The sequence below is a fragment of the Tauraco erythrolophus genome, chromosome 16, assembly GCF_009769465.1.
Source record: "Tauraco erythrolophus isolate bTauEry1 chromosome 16, bTauEry1.pri, whole genome shotgun sequence".
In the NCBI taxonomy this organism is placed as follows: domain Eukaryota; kingdom Metazoa; phylum Chordata; class Aves; order Musophagiformes; family Musophagidae; genus Tauraco; species Tauraco erythrolophus.
This window is the reverse complement of record NC_141480.1, coordinates 5,705,692-5,733,308: the sequence shown is the minus strand read 5'-3', so window position 1 is coordinate 5,733,308 and position 27,617 is coordinate 5,705,692. Positions and strand designations below refer to the sequence as shown.

The following is a 27,617-nucleotide window of genomic DNA, read 5'->3' as shown; positions in this document are numbered from 1 at the left end:
TAATCCTAATGACAGGCAAATAGTGTAGTTCTAAAAACATTAGAACAGTTTTCCTCAGCCTGTGATAGTAAGCAGGCACTACTCATATCTTATTAGGCAATGAGCTCTGAATTTTAAGTTATCCACATTATAAGTCACCTCTCTTGCTAGAAGTGCTTCTTAAAAGGCTTGTTTGTTAGAATCTGAATTAATAAAATATCATTTGGATAAACGTAACACAGGTTGAGTAGGTACCCACTGCGACACTTACAAAGCCAATTTACATTTCCTAAATTAGGAACGACAGGGCAGAACAAGCAGGTTGTGTAAGTGTGACAGTGAAGAAAACAACAAGCTAAAATGATGCAGATACATGACCCAGAAACATGAGACTAACACCAACTGATTCTTTGATACCTGTACATAACTCTAAGAAAAAAAGAAAGAAAGAAAAAAAGCAGCAACACAACTTTTCCCCAAAACCTCCTTGGCAAAAAATTTGTCTGAGCATACAATGTGCAAAGTTACACTCATCTGCAGAACCTACTTTCTCTGGTTTTCTCTACTAAAAGTCAAATTTTTCATTTACAAAAACACAATCTATTAAAAAATGAAACTCAACAGGACTCACATGACATTTCTATCAATTCCTTTCGCAGTTCTAACAATACAGCAACTCCGATGTTATCTTTTGTCATAACTCTGTTCAGCATAGCTTCCGAACCTTCTGAGTTTGCCATAGCTAGTTGATTGAACTCAACAGTATGTTTTTGAACCAAAGTAAATCTGAAACAGAAACATCATGTATGTTTTTTTCAGCAGCCTTAACAAAAGGAAATGTTACAGATAATTCTGCTTTTAATTCAAGCTCAAACATTTATGATGTTAAAATCTCATAATTCAGTAAAATCCTACACTGAACTCAAAGGAGAGTTTTCCTAGCAATTTTTAGATATTTTATACTAACTTAGTTTCAATTAAAAGACTGGGAGGAGAGAGACTATAGAAAAGAAGTGCTTGCTTCTAATTCTGCACCAGTTTCTAGTTCCAAGATACAGATTTTTTCTAAGCCAAAAGGTATCAAACCTGGCACCTACATTTACTTGTGGACACAAAGGAATGGAAGCAGAAGGAGGGAGGGAAATTATCACCCTTATATCCAAACAGTTGTACAAGTACAATATGACATAATCATTAAGTGCTGCAGTTCTTAAACAATGGCTTTTTTTTCAGAAGCAATCAGTGATATTAAAGGCCTTGTCTTTTGCTTTATCAGAAGGCTAATGTCTCAAAAAGTCAATGTCATCTGAGGTCTTATTTCAGCAATTTTTGAGGATTATCGATTCCTTTAATCAAAGAAGGCAAGAAAGACATTTGCTTCATTTTTCATGAACACCTAATGGTTGGGACACACACACTCAACAACTGAAGCAGAATTTAATGAATTCCTAACCTGCACTGCTCTAACAGAATGAAATTTCAACTTAAACAAAACTTCAGGGTAAAATTTTCTATTGCTAGTTATGCACAGAATGATGTCTCTCGTGTAGACCACTCTTTCCAGCTACAGGAATGCTCTACAGGAAACACTGTATGGCTACAAAAAGGTCAACCAACTCCAAACTGTTTGAGCTATAGACTGTCCTGAGAAATCATGTGAAAGAGAGCAAGACACAATAGAAGACTTTGCAAAACACATCACTTACTTTTCTGTTTTGAAAAATATTGCACAACCATCAACATGTTTTCTTTCCTGTTCTGACATTGTCCTAGCTCTAGATTTTGGACTGAAGAAACCATTGTAGCCACGTTCTTTCAGTTCTACCAGGAAGAAACTGTAGTACTGTTCCGTTTCAACCTCCTATAAAGTTGTAAGACAGCACAGCATGAGTGTACAATTAGCAAAATACAGAAGACTGGTATTATTTAGACTCTTCAGAAGTGTAAATCACTTTCAAATTAGACTTAAGAGAAAAAAAAAATTTAAGTACATCAGAGAATGCAAATTTGAGAGCAATATCCCAATTTTAAGAAAATATAAATGAATTTCTGTAATCCCCAGAGTTATGATTATCTCAAGCCTTTTATTTGAAAATGTGTCAGCTATAGCCCCACATACACATGCTGGCACAAAGACGCCCCCTCGTACATTTCTTTGATCAGCAGCTGCGGGTTCACATTCCAACTGTGTGGGCTGAAAAGCATTCTTTTGATGTCAAGCAACAAATAACCTTCTAAACACCACTTCTTTCTTCTTCTGTTTTCAGAAGGTTTTGAAAACAGACCATTTACTGTAAATACATTTAACGTAGAGAAACAAGCATATGAGAATAGAAAAGGAAAAGAAGTAGTAGTATATCTTTTACCTGAAGACTTATGATGTCAGCATTGCAGCTCAGGATTTCCTGCATAATGGCTTTTTTTCTGTATTCCCAGTTCAATGCCCAAGATGGACAATAGCCATACAGCTGCCGGGTAGCATATTTATCACAGAGTACGTTGTAACACATGACAGAGAACAAGGCTGCAGAACAATAATTTTACTTACACACTGATATATTTAACAAAAAAATCCCAAAACCAATTATGTTCTTCACTTCTGTCTTCTGTAAATTTATCCATTCATGCTTCATTTGCTTCAACCAGAACACACCACATATATCTATACTAAAAATTATTTTTAGTCCTTCTAAGAAGATAAATTACAAGTTTGGACTTACGGCAGCTGTCTTGGAGCAATTAATTAGAAAATAAAACCCAACCCCCTCTTTATATGGCTAATGCACAAAATAGCAGCCAAATGTACTCAATGCTAAGCCGTGCTCTACTGTGAAAAGCCTATAACAAGAAGTCCAGCAGTGTGGATTTTTGGTTTTATTGGGCTTTTTTTGTTTGTTTTTAAAAAGCACTAAGGAATTTGCAGCACAACAACGAGATACTCAGAAGCTTATTAGGAGCTCCTCTCAAACGTGGACTACAACTCAGGAAAAAGAAACAAGACAGTTGTTTGAAGATTTAGCAAATTGAGGCAACAATCTTGGGCTGATGGGGGGGGTCAAAGCCCAGCATCTTGAAAATAAATAGGTGACAGCAAAAGGTAAGCTGTATTAACATCATGCTCTTTGAAGCAACCACCTTAATAAAAATTAATAGGTGAAAGTGATGTACATCAGTCCTGAAAGAGGGGATACTACACTAATTGAGAAATACATTAAGATTTTTTGGTGCGCAGGTAAATACGAAAGGCTGTATTTTAGACAATTCATGTAGAAAAAAAATAGTAAACAATTAAACACGACTGAAATCCCAACAGCAAGAAAAGTGCTAAGTCAAAGATGATACATTGATTACTTAAAAGAAAAAAAAAAAATTGACATTTTGGGAAAATAATGCTCATGTTCTTCCATTTTTTTATTCTTCATAAAATGTTCAATTAAGCCTGATATAATAAAACTATTTAACTAATTGCAGACAACAGTTTCAATTCCTGTGAGGAGGACATTAATTAAAGAGAAATTACCCTACAGTAAAAGATGGGTAAATCTGGAACAGGTGTTTCAATTGACACAGAACTCCTTCAGCTGGCTGGTCAGCACTGTACAGATGACTGGTTAATTTAAGCATTATTTTTTTTCTCAGTAGATAAAAAAGATCAACAGCTTTTATAAAAGAAAAAAAATAAAATTCTTAAAGTAAAACGGTACCTGTTGGTCTTGTACGGTCTGGTTCTTGTAACATAATCCAAGATCTTGGAGGTGGTTGTTCTGTTGAAACTACGGGAACATTTCAAAGTAGAGATAGAAAAAGTGATAATCACATTTATTTTACACAGCAGAAATAAATGTTTTAAGAATGATCACTTACTTCTTTTTGCAGTACCTGCCAAATTATCAAGCAAATAGTTCAGTAGCCTTCGCGTCCCATCTGGTTCTTGATAAAGGTTCAGAATATCCTGTGTAAGGGGATTTCCTGCAAACAGATTTACAGAAATATTGAATAAAATACACAGAACCATTATGAACTTACATATCAGTGTTTAAAGCTGACATCTCTGAGAAAAGGTACTGCACGTACTATGAACTACTTAGAGGTTTCAAATCCAGGACTTCAATCCCACAAAACACAAGATGGGTGAACAGCTCTAGTGAAGTTAGCCACATTCCCTCCTGTCTGCCTTCTGATGACCACCCCAAGGGTGGTCGTTGGATCTGACAGTGGCCAAGAACTGGCATGGTACAACACGCAGGCAGAGCCGACGAGGCCAAAGCAGGAGCCACCTCTGCTTGCTTTGCTCGACACAAGCGAAACATCCACCATCTGCCAAACGCATAAGCAGACTGTAAAAGTTTTCACGGACAACGCACATCGCAGTTATCCAGTTTTAAGGGGGAGAAAACCAGACTTGCAGACTTAACAGTGTGTATAGGTATTGCATCACTCAGTGCTCCTGATTTTGTGATACAGGTTCCCCCAAGGTCAGCAGTTTTATAGCTAGAATCCATACCGCTCAGAGAAAAAAAAAAATTTTTTTTTAATTTAAAACAATTTATATTGTTGCTTGGATAAACAGCACAATACCTTACAGCAGTAAAGCACATTCCCTCTTTGGCTGGAGTTGAATACCTACAGTTAACTGCAGACTATTTCTTAGTTAAAGCAGCACTGTATTCAACCCCTATGCAAGCAACAGAAAGCTTCCTCTCACTCTGCAGAAAGAGAAGCAAATCTCTTTATACGTGGAGTGCTTCGCCAAACTAGTTCTTTTTCTTTTTTTTTAAATAATCCCTAAATAACAATATTTATAAACATGGAGTACGTAGCTACATCTGGGATTACTCTTCATTTTATGAACTAGCAGCTACAGCCATCACGTTTCAGAAGCGATATCATTAAATAAGCAGAGATATCAAGAAAAAGTAGTAATACCTTTCAGACCCAAAGTCTGTAACTGGAACAGTTTTCCCAGCTCAAAAGGTAAAACTCGTAACAGGTTGTTATTTAAATGTAGTTCCCTGTAGACAGAGCAAGAATCATACAGGGCTGAAAACAGACCAACGTTTGTCTTCAGCAGTATAGAACAAGAAGTTTAACTAAAAGAGAAACAATATACAAGCAAACCATAATATTTAAAAACTCAAAGCCAAAACAGCAACAGTTAGGGAAATCCTGCCATACTCAAACACACACACGTAGACACAATACATATTATGTTGAAGTACAGATGAAAGTAGCTGTCGAGTTCATCTTCAAGAGTCAGACATTTGTAAACACTAGCAATAGTTAAATACTTTAGTAAGTACAAGTGATGAAGCAGTAACAACTCTGACAAACCAGACCATGAAACAGTTTGGCTATGATAAAAGGCCAAAGAAAGGGAAGTTATATCCTAGAAAATAAATAAGTAAAAAATCCAGGACCAGAACAGTATGATTACAGCCATGACATTACTATGTAATAATAATTTAGAATAGTAACTTTCTGCTGTTTGTTTTCATAATTTCAGTGTTAAGACAAAACATGTGCTTTTTAAGTTACAAAACCAGTATGTATTTAGGAACAGAATTCATGTCCTGAATTCTGATATCCCAAGGAACTGGGCAGAGAAAATGGACTTAAGAACTCTTCACTCTCTTAAATGCATTCTCATCTAAGCAGTTCACTTTCCTCACCATACTCAATATAAAGTTGCTGCTTCAAAGTGCTTACAACTTGGTGCTAGGGACTTGAAAAGTATTTTGGGACAACAAAAAGGAAAAAAAAAAAAAAAAGAAAGGAAACCTGGATGTCAAGAGCTACCTTTAGATTTCTATGAGAACAGCACTTGAAGCAGAGACACACATCTCTTCTTCTAGCCTTGCATTTTGGAAGTAAACTCTGGCTGGTCCTTCGCTGACAAGGATTTCCTGAGAAATTCTATTTCACTGCATTTGTAACGTGGCTCGTTTTAGAGACACTCTGGGGTGTGGAATAGTGAAAGAAGATACAGGAAAGATACTTCCTTTTTATTTCACCGGGTTATCTAGAAATGCCAAGTCATTGCTCAACTGATTGTCAGACTACAGCACACCTAGACAACTGTTGGGTTTTTTTTTCCAATAGAAAATCCATAGACAAAAGCACATATTTTAGAGGGAAACTCAGAAGACCATGGTGTCATTCTAGGGTTTCTAGGTATGAATGAGGTAGGTAAAAAAAGAAGATGAGGGGTCTTAAATAAAAAAATAAAAAAAAATCAACATCTCTAGTAGTTCTCAGCACTTCCATAGACATTTGAGATTTATTTTTAGGGATGATATTCTATAGGACATTATAAAGCTACTAGTTTATTCTTTAGGAAGCTACTTTTTCCTCTAAGAGTTTTTCAAAGCACTGCTGAAGTCTAAAAAAAGTTACATATGAATTAAAAAAAAAAACACCACAAAATCAAACAACACCTAAATTCTTCTAGACGAAAAACACCGAGCTGGAAGAATGGCACAGTAGTAGGTATCATTACACTTTCTCTCTTGGATGAAAGAATTATTTTCTCTAACGATCCTTGTCTCTGTGGAACCTGCTCCCTCTACATGGTAAAGGGGACGACAGCAAATCCCATCAGATCTTTCAAGCACATCAAGAGAATCTGTTTTACAGCTGAGCTTTCCAAGATAACATGTTACAGTGTTTATTTTTCCTCCTCTTTCCACAAAGATCAGCAATTTTACCGCTCTCTGACACCTCTTTCTTCAAGTACCTGCAGTAAGAAGGAAGATGCACGGAACCTTAGGTGAGCTTTGCCGTACAGACCAAACCCAGAGCTCCAGATGTGGGAGCTGGAAGACCTGTTACCAATTCTCAAGTGGGAGAGCAGAGATGATTTCTGTGGCTCAGGATACGAGCAACGCCTGGTGCTGAATTACCTTTAGTTTGAACAGCTTCCCAGAAGCTAAGGGAAGTGTCTGTAGTAAGAGCCAGCCTGAAATACAAAACTCCAGCACAGCTGAGACCTGCAGAACACTATCACGTAGGATGCACTTATGGGTTTTTTCTTCATTTTCACCCCAGTGAAAAGAAATCATTGATCAGTTGCAATTACTGAGGACAGGGAGCGCACAGTGGATTAACGCACCAGCTTTTCACGTCTAGAGATCTGGATTCAAGTGCTGTGTTTAGGTCACAAACACAGAACTAGTGCAACCCTAGACCTTGGCTGCACATTGCACATTCACAAGATGTAGCCTTCTCTACCTAGGACTTGGAAGAGCTGAAGTTTCATAGAATCAACCAGAGTAAATCAGGAAAAGTGTTGGGAAGAAAGTATAGTATCTTTTGATACACTGCTGATGACTACGCACTGCTGAGCTAACTCCATGTCATGAGTACTACATTGACAGCAATATTTTAAATGGAAAAAGACTGATGAAAATAAAAGGATGCTAATGAAGAACAAAGATGAATTTAAGAATGTTCCAGTACATTTAGGATTGCTAACTCACAATACCTGAGGAGTGGACAAAGGATGGAAGAAACCTGTTACTAATAACCGCTTTTAATTGAAACAGTAACACAAAGCTTTGTTCAGAACAGACTACTTCACAGCTGAAAACAACCCTACAACACACTACGAAACAGAGCTGCCAATTATGCTCTAAAAAGCACAGTCCCTTTGCTCAGCCTCCAAGGTTCAGACTTCAACTGCTTTGGAATTTGAGCTTTTAGTACCAATTTAATCAGCTACTTTAATCCTCCCCAACTGAGTGGACTTTTATAAAGCAGAAGAAAATGCACTGACTGATATTTCTATGTGCAAACTTGCTTTGCCTCCAGTTTCATTAAAGCTTTGCTGGCAGTCTATTTCTCTATTGTCTTCTTTACTTCTAATAACATTCTTGTTATTTTTATACTCAGTGTTTTCTGGATTTGAGAAAGCGGTCTGTAAAACTCTTCAAAATTAAAAGCGATGAAGGCAATTACTGGTAACTGTCTAATAAACCTAAGATAAGGCTCCTCCTTTAGGTCAAGGGCAAAAGAAAGTTGCCTGTAAATATTTACTCATATAAATCATTTATATATTTACATAACAGTGTTTTTACAAAGTGAAATGCTGCAGCCTTAATTATAATCTAAATAGGCATCGCTATTCGCATTTCACTTCCAAAAAGAGGTATAATTCCACGCAAACTTTGCACATCTTGGCATTATAAAATTGTGGGAAAAAGGGTCAGTTCAGAACACTTTTTTCTCCTCCCCAGTTTGCGCAGGAATGCAGTTACATGATGGCACAGGTAGGAAGGTGATGAAGTGAGACAAGTTGCAGTAGTTATAAAAGAAACTAAGTAAGAACTATTGTTAAGAATAACTACTAAAGATGAATAAAGAGGGAAAAAAAGTAGCTAGCATGACTATGAATGTTTAATCTGACTTTTTTTTACCTTACTATGTGTTAAAAGCAATTTTTTGCGTATCAGTATTTCTTAAGAGAAAAACGCCACATAAAGATTTGTAAAGAGTCTGGAAAGAGATGCAGAGAGGAAACCTGACTTGGAAAAATATAGAATGTGTGGTTGCTATTAAACTAAACACTTCTGAAGCTCATCCTGTACCGTCATACATCGGAATAGGAGATGACAGAAAAGCCAGCATTGCTACAGCTGCACAGACCATTCCAAGCATTCAGGGAGACAGATAAAAAGAAGTGCCAAAAGGGGAATTTATTTGTTTTCATTTACTAAGATGTAAAAGTTACACTGGAATTTAAACTGTTGCTACAAAGATAATAAGAACAATTTTAACTCCTGTTAAAATTCACGTACCTGAGTGACACCATGTTTCCGAGCTCTGCTGGTAAACTGCGAATTTTATTAGAGGACAGGTCCAGATACACCAGATTGTGAAGCTTGGCAATGTCTGAAGGAATACGGGATAAGGAATTGTCGCTGAGATGCAAAGCTGTCAAATGGGTCAGTGTCCACAACGATGAACTTAAGCTTCTTACTTTCCCTGTGAAAGGAATGTACAGAAGAAAACAGAACAGTTAAAATGCATAAGTTTAGCAATAATTACACATTTTTTAAGTATGTATAGGAGGGGCTTGAGGTGGAGGGTTTTTATTTGTTTGTGTTGTTGTTGTTCTTGTTGTGGTTTTAATTATTATTCTTTTATCAATGAAAATTCCACTAATCACCAATTCTATAGATGAAAACAATTTGGAAATACATGAGAGAATTGAAGGTGTTGCCAGAACTTCTTAGATTGTATTTTTTCAATAGGTACTTAAGGTTTAAACATGTCTTTCTCAAGTTCCTTACAAAACAAGATGTATATACTAACTGACCATTAATTCAGTAACTAGCAGAGGTGTAAGAAACAGATTTTTTAAATTCTAGTTTACGTTTTAGATGAGAGATGCTCTTTGGTTTGCCCCTTATTTCTGCACAACATCTTTCAAATCAAAAATCTTTATTCTATGGCACTAATCCAGCCAAGAACAGATAGAAGCACTATATTTAGGGTGACTAAAATGCTTAGTTGAGAACATGGATTTCCATCTGGCGCTCAACTAAAAGCTGCATAAACTATTGCCAGATATTTAAAATAACGGTATGATTTTTGTATAAACTGAAGGGTGGAAACATGGATTTGTGTGACAGAATCAAGATTTTTACATTGCTACATGTAAGGAATGTGAGATATCATCACAAGGTCTCAAAACATTTCTTCTCTCCAAGATTTCCCCCCCCCCCAGGAGTGGTTCCTTTTTCATTTACAGAATTCATCTCACTGTACCAAAAGCATTAGAAGAAGAGTACCAACACCAGTTTCTCCAAGGCAAAAAGTTACTTGTGACAGCCTTTAAAAAACACACCGTGACTCACCAATATTAACGACAGTCTGGTTAATATTATACCAACATACACACATTATAATTCCTTTCCTTAAATGATTTTCTTCAAAATAAAAGAAGTCATATTTAGCACCTGGGGAAAGCTACACTGATACATGTGTATCTGGGATTTAGTCTCTGGAAACAAAAGGTTTAATATGGATATCATTTCCAGTGAGCTATAAGAAAGTGAGTGGCATAAAAAAGCCTGCAGTGAAACAGCTCAGTGATCTACATGAGAGCAGCAGCAACAGTTGGGGCTTTCTGTATTAGATGACCCAGTATTTTGCAAGGAAAAGACAGCGTGAATATTAACAAAACAAAAACATGATCACATTTTATTTTGCAAGGCAAATGCATATATTTCTTAAAGGATTCATGCTACTGTAATGGTCATTAAGAAATCTTCTGAAAGGTTTTAAAGAGAAACCAATAGTTCTTTGCATTTTTTAAATTAACACTTCTCCTCCTCCAATGCAAACAGGTGACTGTGATCAAAAAAACCCTTGTAACTGGAAGGATTTCCAATCAACATCACTGATCCATCCTCTTCACTACCTGCACCTCTCTTGGCTGGAATCAGTCTACAGTGAGATTATCAGGCATGAAAGGAAAGAGCCATCACTTAACGTATTTCCAATGCAGAGGCAGCAGATGTCCCAGTGGATATCCAAGCCTAATGCTGATCTATAATGCTGATTCCTGAAGCAGCATTAAACTAGGTTTCTGCATCTGTAACCTTCACGTCAAGAACACTATTCACATGTTCAGGCACGTGGCACTTGAAGCAAGACACAGATTCAGTGATCTGGACGGAAAGACTTCACAATTCAAAGAACTCTATTTGTTTTCCTCCTTCCATAAATTTCTCTATTGGGCAGTCATTTAGAAACACCACATAGGAATTCCTGCAAGTCTCTTTAAAGAACCTCTGTATTTAAGCAAAATTTCAGCTGAAATTTACAACATCGCAGAATCATTTTTAAATTCTTAAAATATTTGCCCGAGTTTCCTTGTAAACACACTCTATGCAGCAAAATCAGAATTTACTCTATAAATCAAGAGAGACTGTTGTCCCACATCACTTGGAATTAATGTTTATGAATTCTGAGCATTATTTTCAAGGAAAGTTCCAAAAGTCAAACAGTATCTCAAAGCTAACACAGTTCTTGGAGGATCTTTTTCATCTTTTTTTTTTTTCATCTCAAGAACAGAGCAAAGATTTACAACTGCTTTTAAACTGAAAACTTCTGCCTCAACAGAAACTAGACTGTCATGGCCCAATACAACACCACTGTCACATTATTTAAGGTAACAGTGTATGTATCATCCCCAACTTCACCCTCTTCTGACAAATTTGACCTTAAATCCAGACTCTCACCCACCCTCTCATCTTAAAACACAAAGAGCTCACATCTGTACCTGCATCTTCCCAACTTTCCAACTTGTTAGGATTCCCTACCTGCCTCAATTTATCCCTCCTACAGCTCCCTGACACACCCAAAGGCTGGCAGCTGCAATGTTGGTGTGCTGGCTCACTTCCAAGGTAGGTAACTCCATTCCAGACTTCTTGTTCAAGCCATACTACATAGACTACTCTTAACTTGCAACGAGTTCGTAATTCAGGACCATTCCTCAGTTTCTTACCACTTATTTCCAACTCTGCCCAGTGTGATTTCTTTCCGTTGGCTGCTTCCTCTGAGGACATAATTGTGTACATCCTCCGTGGATCAGGTGGATCGTACTTTTCCTTGGGCATTCCTGTTGAGACAAAAAGACAAATACTTAAGATATTATATACTGAGAATTCTTTAAAAGGTATTTCCATTTCAGTTAAATTTTGAATTGGATGTTTGCTCCAAATACTTTTCAAAGCTTCAGATAAAGATAACCTGTGCCCATTTACAAACTTCACGGAGTGGGAAAGACTGCTATAAAATAGAACAGAGATTCCCGATGCTCCTAGAACGGCAGATGACAGCTTAATCCCCTGCTCAATAATTTAACAAAATCTGTAAACCAACATAAACATTGTGTCCTGCCACCTTTCATGGGTATGTCATTCTGCCCTTCAAAATCAATCTGCAGGCTCTTGGGTCTTCAACACTAAAACTTCCAAAAGCGATGATCACCACCACCAGATTCTTCCTCATACAATATAAAGAAAACATTTGCTAATAGCCTTGACTATCTACCAGTTCCAGGTCTACTGCAATTCTCAACTTTTCACACAATTCAGCATCCAACAAAAGAATTGAGGTTTCAAAAAGATCTTTGATTCTTTAAGTCTGCAAAATTATATCTTTTAATCTGACCCTCATCCTACTCTTTTCTATCTGAAAATATTGTTACCTGAGGTAGACATTTCTATCACTTTCTTTGGCCAGGTGTTTAACACTGAAATTTAACTTCATTTGTCTTGCTCTCTTTCACGTAATTCCTGATAACTTCACAAGAAACATTTTTAAATCTCTTATCTTTTTTCACCATGTCAAATCATGGACTGTGAGAGAGAAGTGGCAAAAATTCCTCTCCAAAAAACCTCCTTCATCTCAAAAAACCCCTCCTTCCAGCTTTCCTGTACATCAACACACTGGTACTGTTTCACTGCAAAGAAAGGTGGGAAAAACCAAAAATGCATTCCTGGCTCCATAATAAAGCCCTGTGCTGTAACTCTCCCTGCACCATGAGCTACCTCTCCTCTGTCCCAGGAGAAATACATCTGCATTTTAGTCAGTTTAAGAGAAAAAATAGCTTACAAAGATTTTAAATAAACAAATACTACATTAATTTACAAATTAGCTCTGTGTTTTCAAGTTACATAGGACTTGCAACATAAATTGCATTTATCATAAGTAAGATCAATGCTTTTGCATTGCCCTACGTATATCTAAGAGCTTTTATGGCAAAGATTTCACCCTCTTAAGCTGCCACGTCCAAATACATGGAGAAAGGCACAAGCAACAAGCTACAAAATTATTTATCGGAAACAGAGAAATTAAACAAGGCTGGATCAAATCACATCCACAACACGTTATAAGCAATATTATGCAATCATTAAGCAAAATATATCACAGAAATATTATAACACCACCCAAAACCACTCAATAAAGAAGCAGCTATACGGGTCATAATCATGAGCACACCTACCTACCAGGTCTTTTAAGGCTTTCTATTTTTTTCATATCCCTAGACAAAGTGAATACGTCAGAATGTTGTAATTATACAGAGAACAAACAAGGAATAACTGTTAGTAAATTAGACTATCAGACTTATTTTCTGTTTATTGAATTTACTGGAAAATATTTACTCCACATGTTAAAAAAAAACAAAACAAAAGGAAAAAAACAAAACAAAACAAAAACAGAAAACACCCAAAAACTTTCATCTCATTATGCAACCTAATTAAAATAAAGCTTTTAGGCACCACATGCTTACTTCAATACAACAGCTCTTTTACTAATTCACACTCCTCCTTCCCTTTCCCACTCCCACTACTAGTCAAAACCAGATTTCTGCAGTGAAAAGAAATTCCACTTTAAAAAGTGAATTGTGGGTAAAAGGATGAGATTTTAAATATCAGCTGGGTGGAGCTCCTTAAAGAATGATGGCATTTGAGTACCCAGGGTACTGGAATCACCAAGTGTAACACTTTCTTCTTCAAACTAAGCTAATTAAAGGCGGTAAGACTGGATTATAACCACTGAAAAGGTAAAAGCCTGACTTCTACCTGTATGCAACTAGTGCAGTAATACATAGCAAAGTAATGTATAGAGCATCTCTTCTGAAATTGCTATATATAATTATATATCATTCACAAGGATTAATGCCACATAGGAATGCTTCAGTTTGTCAGGAAACATTTACCTTCCTCAGGCATTGGATGCTTTCTCTTCCTGCAGCTCCCTGAATTAATAAATATGTTCCAATTTTTCAAGAACCAAAGCAGGTATACTAGAGACAGAAATCTCATTCAGTACAGAAACATCAACGTTCCCCAGAGCACACTCAATCACACGCACTAATTAACAGCCTTGCTGGTACCAGCAGCATATCGCTCCTCGCTACCAGAAGAAGATGACATACTTTTCCAGTGGGTTTTGTTAATGCACGCTAAAACAATTAGACATTTCAGAATTTGAGCTTTTAACACTGGATCCTGGTGACCCAGCACTCCTGGTCCACCCAAGGTGCTATTCTCCCTCTCGTTAAAATTCCCATTATTAACGGTTTTCCCTTTCTCACTGCTGTGTTTCACAGTGGATGATTCCCTACTGTTTGGGATTACCAGGGAAAAAAAAAGCAGCAAATGCTTGAGAGTTTCCTGGCTGAAGGAGCTGCAGCTGACCAACAACATCACTGACATCAGGCACACCAGAACACCAAGGATGCTGTCACACCAAGTGTTAGAGCATCTTTACCCATCTTGTAGAGTTCAAGATTTCTCAGGACTTGACAGCAAGGCTAAATTTGGGTTGTATTTCACAGGCCATCGTAAAATGCAAGCACAATTCCTTGAATTACATTTCAAAACTTCACAGCACAGAGTAGTTCAAAAAAATCAGTCTCTTTTACAAATCACTGTCTCTCCTCCTTTCTCCACCTCCCCAAATCCAAATTTAGAGCCTGCTAAACTGCTCCAGCTAACCACAGAAGCAGAGGTAAACGTCAGATTAATTGATACAGTTTTGTCAGACTAAGGCAATGTTTAGTACATAAAATAGCACTGAAAAACCTCAGAGCCATTGATAACTGCGGCTTTAAACTATCATGGCCATCGTTTTCAAGAGCTTACACCACCTGTAATTTTCAGCTGCACCACCACAGATGGTGGAAAGCACCACTGAACATTAGGCTGTTATCACATACAGCAAGGTAGTTCGTAAAGGAGAGAATCTTTATTTATAAAGGTATGACACGGGCGCCCAGAACACAGCACAGACTATATATAAATATATATATACACACACACACACATACATATTTAATTAAGAGGACATTTAAGTATGTTTGAATGCAAATGAAATGGTTTATTACCTTGTACCAGGTTATTAAAATTGTTACTTAAAGAGCTGTAAAAACAGGAGAGCCTGAGAGCTCAAGAGGACTGTGGCTGCCCATTCCCACTCAGGGTCACTTAGTCCCAACACAGAATTAAGACCCCTTACCCCAAAGAAGCTGAGCTAAACGAGGCCGATGAGGTCAACAGCACACAGGGTCTGACACAGGCAATGAGATCACGAGTCTTCAGCGCAGACACAGCTCTAAGCTCCTGCCCGCGTGGAGGCACTGAAAGAAAGGCAGCGGGGCAGGGGACGGCAGAGCAGCGGCAGGCAAGGCCCTTCGGAGGGAGGGGTGCAGGGCGAGGATGATGAGGATCAGACAAAGAAGAAAAAACCACAAGGTTTTAAAGTGAAGGGAGGGCAACCTGTTAGAAGAAGAGCTGACAAAGCTGGCCGATACAGCAAGTGGACAACGAGCTCCCGCTTGACTCAGGAACAGCCCCTGGAGACAAAGCCAACCGTTGGCAGGTTGAGGTGCACCTGTACCGGCCGCTGCCCGTCTCCAGGCGACAGCAACGTGGCAGCCAGGCGCTGGGCACCCAGGCCAGGCGCTGTTCCAGGGAGCCGTCCTGGACGAGAGCCGGTGCGATCAGCGGCAGCCACACGAGCGGGTGAGCTGTGTACGGAATGGCCGCCACGCCGCACCGCTCCTGAGGAGCGCGTCACAGCCACAGCACCAGTGCCGTGAAGGGTACGGTGCCAGGAGGAGCTGGTGGCCCAGGAAAGGAGGAGCTGCCTGAAGGCCAAGCTGCTTTAGCTACACCAGCTGCAGAAGAACGAAGAGAGTCCAGGCCATTGCCCAGAGAGGCTTTTGAAAAGGCGAGTCTCCTGGGCTACAGGCACGCGTAACGTGGAAGCTGGACTATGCAGTAGTTAAAGCTCCAGATGACCACACAAACTACTGATAAATAATTCCTCTAAAACAGACGGATAATAGTCTGGGGAAACTGCTATGAATGACAGGGCAGGAACAACTGAGATCTTCTTATCCTTCCCTTCTGCCATTTTTATGAAATCAGAAAACGGTGGGGGGAAGGATTTAATCAAAATAGGCAGGTGAGCAGTTTTTTTGAGAGTAAGCAGTAGGGATTTTTTTTTTAAAAGCCACCAACAGAAAATACCACAGCAGTTCTTCATTTCCTGAAATGCTTTCTATAATACCACAGAATTAAATGTATTGGACAACTCCTGTAGGCCAAGTACCATCAATCCTTTACAGTATTAGCTTTATTATAAATGTAGATATCAAGATTGCCACAAAAACTCTTCTAGAAACATCATTATCAAAATTCAAATTAGGCAAAGAAAACTTGAACTCTAAAACTTTATAGAAAATGAGAAGCAAGTGAAAACAGCATGGGTTAACGTTCAATACAACTTTATCTGATCTAATCAACTATTCTGAAATAACTATTTCAATACTTACGAAACAGGATCTATAAATCCCATTTACAAATGTGTGAGTACCTTTAGAAACACAAGATCACTATGCTGAAGTATTGCAACTTTGCTTTTGAAACTTCTTGACACAAATTGATGGCTTCTTTTGACTTCCTCCCCACCCCCTTTACTTGATAATCACTTATCACTAACAAGCTGATGTAGATCAGAACACAGACAGGAGGGGGAAGTAAACGAAGTACCACCACATCTGATCAAGTCCAGAATTGCTCAAACTTCTTGCTACTTTAATTAAAAACAGTGAATAAACTATATGAATCTAGATCTAACAAAGTCAGAATTAACAAGATAATTATTAACAAGATAATTTAAGTATTGATGCAGTACAGTATTACTTACCAAATAAGTGACTTTTGCACTTCTGAAAAATAGCAGGATAGAATGCAATCTACAGAGCTTCCCATTAATTATAAACCATTAAGTTGCCCAAAGACTTTTTTTTTTTTTAAGAAAATGACAGCACATATGGGAGACTTTTCTTTCTTTCTCCAAACCCTACTACCCTCATCTCAGACCATTCACTTGTAACCTTGTGCCTTTAACCTTGAAGCTCTCTTCCATGCAATCCAAAATTTCATTTGAAAATGAGTTTCAATGACTTTCCCCATAAATACAAGCATTTCTTAAATTGACTGATACATCTTGAATTCAAAGTTAATCTAGGATCCTCCTCAGCCCCCACACCAGCCACTTGCACCGTGGCTTTACAACGCATGAAGCAGAACTAAGCTGGTCCTGCTGCAGTTCCTTCCTCCCTGACCACGTATTTCCACTTCTTGCATCAGCTCTGACTTTTGCCTGATAACAACAGGAGCTGGTTAAGAGAACTAAACTGCCCAAAAGCTAAGGGGGAGGAGGGAAAAAAAAAAAAAAAAGAATGGAGGGAGCCTAGCCTCCTGCATTATTATTCCTGCATAGCAGTAATGTAGGTGTGGATTTGCAGCACAACTGGTGACAGGACTGAAATCAGGACAACATAATTGTCCTTCTGGACACATCTACTTGAAATCGCTTCTCACACAGCAGGAAGCAAAACCTTGCTTCCAACTACTCTCACCCATGCATCAGTTAAATAGTAACACTGAACAAAGTCTGAAATCCTAACTGAAGGCAAAGTACACTGCTTTTTAGATAAAGTTGCAGCAGTTCTAGCAATGTATAGGATAATAAGAAATGTTAACCTGTGTTTAAAGGGTCAATCTTTTTTGTTGAGCTTTATTAGAATGAACAGAAATTACTGCTTTAAACTCCAAACAGGTGGCCCTCTTCAGAAGGAACAGAAGTACATCTAAAAGATAACTACTATGCTTTGGAAAAAAAACTTCAAGGTAATTTCACAGTGTTGTATTTCAGTTTTTATTATAAAACTTAAGATTTGCTCGTTCCCACTCAAAGACCCACTACCCATTCCTTAAACAAGTGCTTTTCTAGACTGAATCAAGCTTACTGCTTTCACCTTCCTGTCACTGGTAGCACTTTACTCAGCAAGTTACGAATTTCTACGGGAACTTAATTACGTTTCAGCTTAAAGTACAGGGAAATGAAGCCACAACTCCAGGTAAATGGACACTGTCCCTGCCTGGGATGACAAGGTGCAACATCTGTCTTCTCCACGCAGAAAAGCAGCAGCAACTTGAACAGGCTTACGACAAAGGTCAGTCCCTACAGAATTTACACACTTGAACTGATGAGTCAACGACTGCATTCATCCTCAGTCTATACCACGCACCGGCAACCAACCAGACAGTGATCGTACCACTGAAAAATGATGGGAAAAAATACTCACAGGCAAGATATCATGATGAGTAAAGGAAGCAAGTACCCAACGCATCCTAGCCAAACCTCAAGTGTCATTTAAAGTAAATTTAATGTACTTCAGCTAAATTCTTATTTAAAATTATTTAGGACCACCCCCTGCTCCTTGGAGGCATAAAACTCTAAACTAGAGAGTTAAATGTCTTTTCTGTATGCTTGATACTGTTCCTACAAAGCCTTCTATATTTCATGTCAGTCTTGTTTCTATCAGTGTCTTATTCAGAACATACTAAACTGAAACTTTGTTTTTTAAAAATAAGTCTTAACATACACCTACAGTTTTGGATTTCCCAACTACTAGCAGGTATACACCACAATATAGAAGAATACTTGCATCTTGCTATGAAATGTAGCATCTGGTTATATTTCACAACCGTACACAACGGTGCACTAGATAAACCAAAGTTCAGAAATGCAAATGTAAGCCACCACCTAAAAGAAAAAAGTCTGAAAGAATTAAAGCTTCCTCAAATTAGAGGAATCCATACTAAAGCACATTAGAACTAAAATTACAAATATTTTAATGCTGAACAAACAGAAATTTGAGGACTTGCCTATCTACTGAAATACAATCTTACATTTAACTTTCTAGGAGTGAACAAGATCGCTCTATTGAAATATATGTAAGAAAACATCAGTGTTTCAAGAAAACATCAGTGTTTCAAGAAAACACAGGTTATGATGTTTACCTAAAAGTGGCATACTAGCAGGAAAAAAATAAAGTCTGTTGTGTAAACATTTATTATTTGTTGACTAGTGCAAACACTTGGCTTTTTATTTTAAAAAGGCTGTTCAAGTAATTTTTTTTTTTTCAGTAAGTATATTAGTATTGAAAAAATAAGACTAGGAAAAATCCGATTGGGAAATTAGCTAAAGGGTAACACCTCAATTTTTCAGGATACATGCTGTGAATTAAAAATTTCCTTTTACCTAGAATGGAGAGGGATGGCACATAAGAGCTGTGTGCACAGGCAGAACTAGAGAAGCACTGGGGAGCAGCACAAAAACGACTCCTGAAACACTCCCCATCCCCAAGAGACTCAACTGTAACATGTAGGAAAGTGTCAAGATCCCTTTAACCCAATTTATAGCTTAATGTTGGAATAATCTAAATTAAAAAAATAGAAACACTGTTGAGTCAACACAAAGTCAATTGATTCATTCCAAGTGCTTTTTCACTTGGTAGGATCACGTTTTAGGGGCTGTTAGCATATTAAGATTTAATGGCTTCATCAGGGAAGTAATGCTTCTTCATCGTATTTTGAGGACTTCTAAAACTAGAATTTTACATGACTGCCAATACAAAACCGCAAGCTACCCTTCCTCTTTTTCAGACTTGGATAACGCAGTGGGATGTGAACATGCATTACAACTATGTAATAATAAACAAATACAAGATATGATTAAGTCAATACACATTAGTTCATGTCAGTGTGTCTGGAATATGACTGACCAGATGAGTTATTTGATTTTGCATATATAAATCCTACTACAGAAAACTCAGAAGTTGACAAATGCTTTAATAGTCTTTCAAAAAAATCTATAAAGCTGTAAAGTTCTGCAAAACCCTTAATCTAACCAAAGCTGACAAAAATGAGACATAACCCTCCTGAAACTTAAGAAAAGCAAAGCATCCCAATTCAGATCAACTGGGCCATATAAGTCAAAGGATATATTTGCTGTGCTCAAAGCTATATAGCACCAACTAGATCAGGCTTTAAATTTTAAGTCCAAAAATCAGTTAATTCACATTTTTAAGACGACCATATTTTTAAGTTTTGACCTCCAGGTATTTTAATTTTAATTAAGGTTTCTCTGTCCTCCTTAACTACTTGTTTACAGAAGTGCAAACTGGCTGGTTACCAGGTGTATGGCAGGGGAAAGAGGTTGCCATTTTCCAAACCTCTACTTCTCCTGCCCAGCCTGCCACCCCTCTGCTCCCCCTGCAATCACAATTTCCTATCAGATGAGCAATCTGCAGCCCAATATTTTAATGGTGTATGTGTAACCCCCTAAACCTTGGAAGGCACAAGAAACTTATTTACCAGTTTTACTAGTGCAAAGAAGCAATTTTCACTTCCATGTTCAGTTGCTATAAAGGCCAGTTTGGGTTCAAAAGAGGACTCTAAAATGGTCAGAACACCAAAGGCACAATTCAGCACGGAGGAATTTGACTGCCCCATCTTCTAGGCAGACCTACAAGATAGCTCTGTTTTCTCTGACGCATGATAAAGAACTCAAATTCCCACCCCCTTACCGTGCACAACATCTAATGATTAGAAATACCACATCCAAATGATCTCAGCTAGCACAGATACAGTCCAGATGATTAGAACAGTTCTTAATTATCAGCAGTTGTATGTAATTATGTCTATAGTAAAAGGCTGCTGTATACAAAACAAACATTATCACAAAACCAAATTGCAAAGAAAAGGCTGACCTTTAACTGGTATCCCTAGAAACACTCTGGCTAACTAATGAGTACTACACCACGTGCAGACTTCTACATTTTCTATTTTAGTGTATTCTGAAATGCCAATACATTAAGAGATCAGTCACGTTCACTAATTACTTTAAGAGTTTACTTACATTACATAATTATACACTGTACAAATCAGATGGAACCTAAATGATCAACTTTAAAAGGAAGAGTTCCATCATAAAACATTTAGCTGCAAGTTTTAAAAATACAGATAGACAGTAAGACCAGGGCTTAAAAGCTTCATCTACAGACATCTTCAGAGAGCTAATGAGAATGGTCTTACACTCCAAAACGTTACTACAATACCAGCTCTCACTCCACTGGTTGTGTCCAGATAATCATATTTGACAATTTAGTTACGAATCTTCGTTTAGAGTTAACTACTGCACAATTTCTTATCTTGGTCCAACTCAGTAAGCTATTCTAAGTACTGGCATGTATACCACAACGTTCCTTATCACATTTTCCTTTATGCATCTGCAGAACACTTACCACATTTCTTTTGTTTTGTGAGTGAAAACATGCACTCACCACACAAAACATTATTTTGCTTCTCAGCCTTGCAACAGAACTTAGGAGGAAGAGATAACCTAGCCGTTTTAAATGAAGTTTGGACATGAGCTCATTTCCAGCATTCCTGCTATAGAATCTGAACAACAGCTTGACAAGAGATGTCAGTATCTAAATCCAAAAATCTCTGCCTTCCTAAAAAACTATTTCTAGATATTTAAATGCTTGTTAATATTAAAGTTGCTAAACTAACTGAAGTTCAGGATATTACAGAACCCGTTCACGCAGTTCAAGCTTTACCCACATAGCCACATCCTGATAGAAGCAATCAGACTATTCATAGATTGTTTTTACTTCAAATTAAACCAACAAGCCTGAGAATGTTGTTCCACAACCATGCTCTTGCACAGCAAAGCCAACTTGAGATTTCTTTCCTGTCCCTATGTTCCACTTCATCAGCTCCTTCTGCTGTGTTGGTGCAGCTGTTTGTGAGACAATGCTGAAAGCCAACAATCATACCCAGCTAAGAAAGTGGGGCTCATTGTTGGTGGTTTAAAAACAAAAAATAAAATAAAGTATCACCACTCCAGCCACATCGCTGGTTGATTTTTAGCATTATTCCAATGATGGCTGGACTAATGCAGATTACGTGGAGTTAATGAGCAAACAAAGTAGCAGCTTTCCAACTTCTGCTACTGGAGAAAAGTCCTGTCCTGACACACTATACTAGAAGAAACCACAGGGTGATGTAGCCCCCTCTTCACACAGAAAGCATCTGTGCCATGACTGACAATCACTGTATGATCAGTTCTCAAATCTCCAGACGTGGATCTTTCATGATGTCCCTTTCAAAGATTCCTTCCTCATTTTAATTATTCTCCTTCACAAAGATCACTTGTTCCTAAAAACTATTGTTCCTGAAAGTATTCTATATATAGATGAACTGTGATTAAGACAGCACTGAAATTCCACAGGACCTGTTCTTTGTTCGTCCACAGGATCTTTGCTTTGTGAGGCAAAGCTCTTCTGTTGGGTGGACAAGCATCAAAAGTTCTTTAAAATAATATTAAAAAGTGTTAATGGTCAGAGTTTGGCATAAAACATCTTAATACTTCTTATTATTTTGCCATTATGATGCCATCCCCTCATTCTGACAGGTGATATACATCAGACGATGCGTGCTGAAACCTAGTTGTGTTTTAGTTTCGTTTTGAGCCTTCCTGTCTTCATAGGTGTTGGTTCGATGGGCATTTTTTTTCCAAAAAGCACATGAAAGGATCTGTTTCTGAAGTGCAGCCAGTGTTTAATGTTTTTTTCTGATCCCTGGCCCTGCAAACTCATCTATGCAGAGAGATCCTTCTGTGAAGCTCCACCTAATTCAGATCAACTTGCAGGATCCATGCTCCATTCATCAGTATAGTCCAAAATAGCTCAAGCAGTAAAGCTGCACAGATTATGTGCAATATGGAGTATATTAAACTCTGGTATACTCCATGCTCTCCTAACTATGGCAGGATGCTGTACCCTAATGACAGGAGCTATCACTCGGACTGCTTCAGCATGTTCCAGAAAACCCCTGTCTTCAGACTGAAACTGCTGCCTTGCTCAGGAAAGGGGGAAGCTCAAAGAGCTGAAGGCAGCCCTGGAGATACTGGTATTATAAAATGGTATAGAAGCTTTAGGACCGTCTTAAGGTAGGAAGCCACTTACACTCGCAGAATAAAGGCTGCATGTCAGGAACACGAACTAAGACACATAAGAGAGCCATCAAAATATCCAGGCTGTGATCACAACATCTAGATGGCAGCCTCCATAACACACCTAACAGCTTTCCCAGTCTGAAAATAAAAAAAATAATCTCTTCCTGCAGAGCCCCATTATAGCACAAATCAGAATACTAACAGCAAGTATTTCAGGACTAAAGTAAACTACGACGTATATATTTTCTGCTCCTACTCTCTCCTTGATTCCCTCACTTAAAAAAAGCCATCTGAGGCATCAACAAAAGGATTCATGTTGCAGTCTTACAAAAGAAAAAATTGAGTTGTTGCCAATTTGTTACATTTTTTTTAAATAAGCACCATCTTGGAAGTGTAACTAGTAGCTCAAAAGAACACGTTAAGCATTTAAACAGCTTTTTCTATGGGACCTGCCTAAGCATTTGTAAACTCTCCAAGACTTCAGAAAATCGCTCCATGTAGACATTGTGCATGCGGGTCCCCAAGCATATGCCAAGCTTCCCTGTTGAGTGGACTTCTACAATCCAATTTCAATGTAGGAACATAAATTATGTCACATAACACAATGCTAATAATCTTGCAGGATATTGTACAATTATCACACTTCCAAGTGTGAAGCACCAACACTGAAGCAGAAATACGAGACAGATGAAATCCTGCAGTGACTCAGTTTGAGCAATTTATGTATAAAGCCTTCAGAATTACATCATGAAGAAGTCTAAATTTAGACTGGATTCAGTAATGTCAGTAAAGTATTTTGACACTGGAAGTAGTGTAAAATCTCAATATATGGCTTTAAAAAAAACAACCAGATACACTGAATGCACCAGGGCAAGAGTAAACCTCTATCTATCTCATGCAACTAGGACTAAAATCTAGAGGTAGGGTCTGCTGAGATGACTCTTGTGGGGTTTTAAGGTCAGTGGTAGCTTTTTCAAGCTCATCATATCCAACAGCAACCTTTGAATACTATATATTTCTCCCGGAAAAAAAAAAAAAAAAAAAGGAAATAAGAGACAATTCTTGTATATGCTTTCAATTCTGAAGACTGAAAGGAATCTTCATTCACAAAGATACTGTCTGTGTATAATCTTCGCTTAATGTGGGCCATTCGGACTGGGGATGTAACAGAACAGACTGCACATATACATGTGTACAATCAAAATTACATGACAAAACCAGAAAATAATTTAAAACTCAACAGTCTGTTAGTGAATAGAACGAGGGCCTCTGCAGCAGAGCTGCCTGTTGTGGCAAGTGCTGCACAACTTGAAGGAGGAATTCTGGTTCACCATCCGGCCTTCTAGGCACAGAGGTAATTCAAATAAGACGACGCACCTCACCACAAACAAAAATACTTAGCTTTTTAGTGATAAATTAACAGGACCATGTTTATTTGCACTGCCATGCTTTTAAAAATAGATACTTCTGTTCATCTATTCGGAAAGAATTTTTAGTTTGCTCAACCCTGGGAGCATTCAACCCCATTTTAAAGACAGTGGTTTCCATCATGAACATTGCACTTGCTTAGAAGAATGTCTTCCTAACATCTAGTACAGCCTGATCTTTATGATTTTTACCTGAAAGGTACCACACTCATTCAATTCGTGACCCTCTGTAACACGTTTTCAAGTCCTCATATACAAAACATCAAAAGTATTTACCTGCCCATGCAGTATTAGTCTCATCTATCTTTATATTTCAGCTCTTCCTCTAAAATTCAAGCAAAGTAAACAGCCTGAACACACCAAGATCGTATTCAGAGTTCAACTTCAAAAAGCAAACAGCCAAGAGATGCACAGTAGTATCCTTTTTAAAAACGGACTGATCCAAGCGATTCAGGTGAAAAGTGAATAAAGAGTTAATCCAAATGCGAAGGGCTCCATTTCAGTAATAGCATGAATAAACCCCCACAGAAGGCTTCATTGCTAGCAGCAAACTCCACAGCGTCCAGATGAACCAGCAGGAAGAACAGAGGGCGGATAATCCTGTAAAATTACCCCAGTGGAAATGTTGATAAATTCCCAATTACGAGACCTGCTCTAGAATGAAAAAAAATGCGAGATACAATACAATTACCAGTCAACACTTGCACATCTTTGTATTTAAGCCAGGCAAATACCACAGGTATTTCTTAATCCCTTGAATTTTGAATTAGTTACCCATTGTGGTAAAATCTAGATTAAGAAAATAAGCCCTAGAAATCAAACGAAAAACCAGAAGAGCTGCAACTCTAGTTATAAAGCAAATACCCTTTGAAAATATAACGTCTGCGAAGTAATATTTTCAGTAACACAACTTCCTCTGCATTTGTGGAAATACAGATATCTGTATTTAAAAAAAACCAAACAAAACAAAACACAACAAACTCTCTGTTTTACTGCATTTGTTCGGAATATATTTCTTAATGTTACACAAGCCTCACGTGAATTTTTAATGTTTGTGGAAGAATTGCTGACAAAATACGTGTTCACAGTACATCCGTACATCAAAAGCCAGACAGGTGTATGGATATATGCTCTCCCAAAGCCCTCCCTGATCCCACGCTTAAAATTCTCTACAAAACGACAAACGAGGCAAGCTGCGCTGCACGCACGGTGGCAGATGACGGAGCCCCGGAGCTGCCGCCCCGCTCCTCCGCACACGGTGCCCCCGCACCCGGTTCAGGTGCCCAGTCCCCGCGCACCCGGCCCAGGGTCCAACACCGCAACAAATCCCCCCCCCCCCCCCCCCCCCCCCCCCCCCCCCCACTAGCTCAATTAATGAGCAATCGCTGTTCGGAAGCCTGAACCCGCCGAGCGCCCCCGACCCGCGCTGTCACGGCGCCATCGCGCCCCCCCCCCCGCCCGGGGCCGCCCGCCCCAATTCCCCTCTGTTTATCCCTACATGCGTCCGTCCCGCGGCCTCACGTGCCAGCGCTCGGCCCGCCTCCCGCGCTCCCCCATTGGCCGCCGGGGCTGCCAATCACTCCCCGCGCCTGCCTCGCCGTTTCCCTCCGCCGGAACGAGCAAGGGCCGCTCCGGGCCCCGGCGCCAGCGAGGCCTCGGCTCCCGCTGCCGGCGGGGCGGGCAGCCGCCGGCAGCTCCTTCCGGAGCAGGAGAGGCGCCCCCTGACAGGCAGCGCTGCCGGCCCCCTGCGCGCTCTCGGGGACGCAGATCAGCCTCCGGGGAGGCAGAGACACGGGGAAGCCGTGCGCGGAGGGCGGACGGGCAATTACCAGATGGATGTCGTTTCCCTCTGCCTTTGTTTAATTATTTTAAACTCAATTGCACAGTGAGGAGAAAAAAACAAAACAAAACAAAAACAACAAAACAACAAAACTTCAAGCTTCCAGATGCCATTATGCTAATTTCTCGTAATTGCCTCCCCCGATGCAAATAAACCCGGGCTCCCTGCGAGGCGCCGCCCGGCCCGGCTGCCTCCCGCACGCCGGTGGGTGTTTACCGGCCTCGGGCCGGGGGTGCGCGGCCGGGCAAGTTCCCGGCGGCGGAGCCCCCTTTCCCCGCCGCGATACCAAACGTTTCCCACCCGCTTCCCCGGGGCGCGGAGGCTCCCCCGGGCGTCTCCGCAGCAACAACCGCCCGGGGCCCGGTGCTTCCTCCAGCGCCGCCCCCCCCCCCCCAGAGCCCCCTCACGCCCAGAGGGGCCTCGCCCCCCCGTGACACCCCCGAATGGCACGGGGCGGAGGGAGCGCCTCCTCACGCCAAACTCTTTGGGAAGCTGCCCCCCCACCCCCACGCCCCCGCCGTAACAACGCCGCTCCCCTCCCCCACAGCAGCACCACCGCCCCCCCCCAGTACTGCCCCCCGCGCCAGAGCCCCCCCTCCAGGCGAGACACCGCGGCCGCCCCCCGCGGCGGGGGCCGCCCCTACCTGTGGCTGCAGCATCCCCGTCCCCCCGCCGCCCTCGCTCCGCCGACTGCCGGGCTCTTTGTTTCCTGCCGCGGGCCGGACGGGAGAGCGGCTCCCCCCCGCCTCCTCCTCACACTCATTGAAAGCAAACAAGCATCATGGCGGCGCTGATGGCGGCGGCGGCGGCTGCGGGCGGGCCGGCCCTCCTCCTCCTCCTCCCTCCGCCTCCTCCTCCCTCCGCCCCGCCTGCGCGGGCCGTGCGCGCTCCGCGGCCGCGGGAGGCAGCGCAGTGCCGAGGGGGCGCCGAAGGGTGGGGGGTGCTGTGGGGTACCCGCGGGTGGGGGGGGGACGGAGGGGCTCGGAGCTGAGGACGGGGCGCGGCGATGGTAAAAGGTGGGGGAGTTTTGGGGTACCTGCGTAGGAATCGGGGGGTGGGGGGGGAGGGCGGGCGAGGAGGGAAGGGGGAGGCGGAAAAGTGGGCGAAAGTAACGTGTCCGCTGTTGTAAAACACTGTGCCAGCGTAAATGGCATGTCACAGCGAAACAGCTAATGGTGGGAGTCCGGGAAGGCGAATTAAAATAGTCGCTTGCTTGAAAAAGAACTTCAGATTCTTCTGCAAAAGTCCGAATCAGGAAGTCAAAACTTGGAGTGGATGTGCTCAGGCAGAATGTGGATGGTGTGCTGAACGCCTTTTAGGAAAGAGGGTATCTTTTACATGTTTGTGTCTTTAATAGCGTAATAGTGCCCCAGATCCTTTGCTACGACGTTCGCACAAGCAGCGTTGCTGTGAAATGGCCACCAGAATTGCCGTCAGCACCTCCGTGAAACTCAGGTTATGGCTCACATCGTTTTCTC

The 27,617-nt window shown here is 40.2% G+C and overlaps 1 protein-coding gene across 2 annotated transcripts in view; it reads right to left on the bottom strand.

Moving 5' to 3' along the window:
- Positions 1 to 26,805, bottom strand: part of CNOT6 (CCR4-NOT transcription complex subunit 6) — a 31,276-nt gene extending 4,471 nt beyond the window's left edge. The window contains exons 1-9 of one of the 2 annotated variants that reach the window (XM_086621539.1): positions 26,784 to 26,805; positions 11,489 to 11,602; positions 8,772 to 8,958; positions 4,906 to 4,991; positions 3,844 to 3,948; positions 3,684 to 3,752; positions 2,346 to 2,503; positions 1,686 to 1,840; positions 611 to 765 (exon numbers count right to left, since the gene is read on the bottom strand). In XM_086621539.1, the coding sequence (XP_086477665.1) occupies positions 611 to 765; positions 1,686 to 1,840; positions 2,346 to 2,503; positions 3,684 to 3,752; positions 3,844 to 3,948; positions 4,906 to 4,991; positions 8,772 to 8,958; positions 11,489 to 11,600 (1,027 nt within the window). In that variant the 5' untranslated portion in view covers positions 11,601 to 11,602; positions 26,784 to 26,805. The remainder of the gene's footprint in view (positions 1 to 610; positions 766 to 1,685; positions 1,841 to 2,345; positions 2,504 to 3,683; positions 3,753 to 3,843; positions 3,949 to 4,905; positions 4,992 to 8,771; positions 8,959 to 11,488; positions 11,603 to 26,783) is intronic. The other variant, XM_086621540.1, reaches the window with a different exon arrangement.
- Between the last annotated feature and the right edge of the window lie 812 nt (positions 26,806 to 27,617).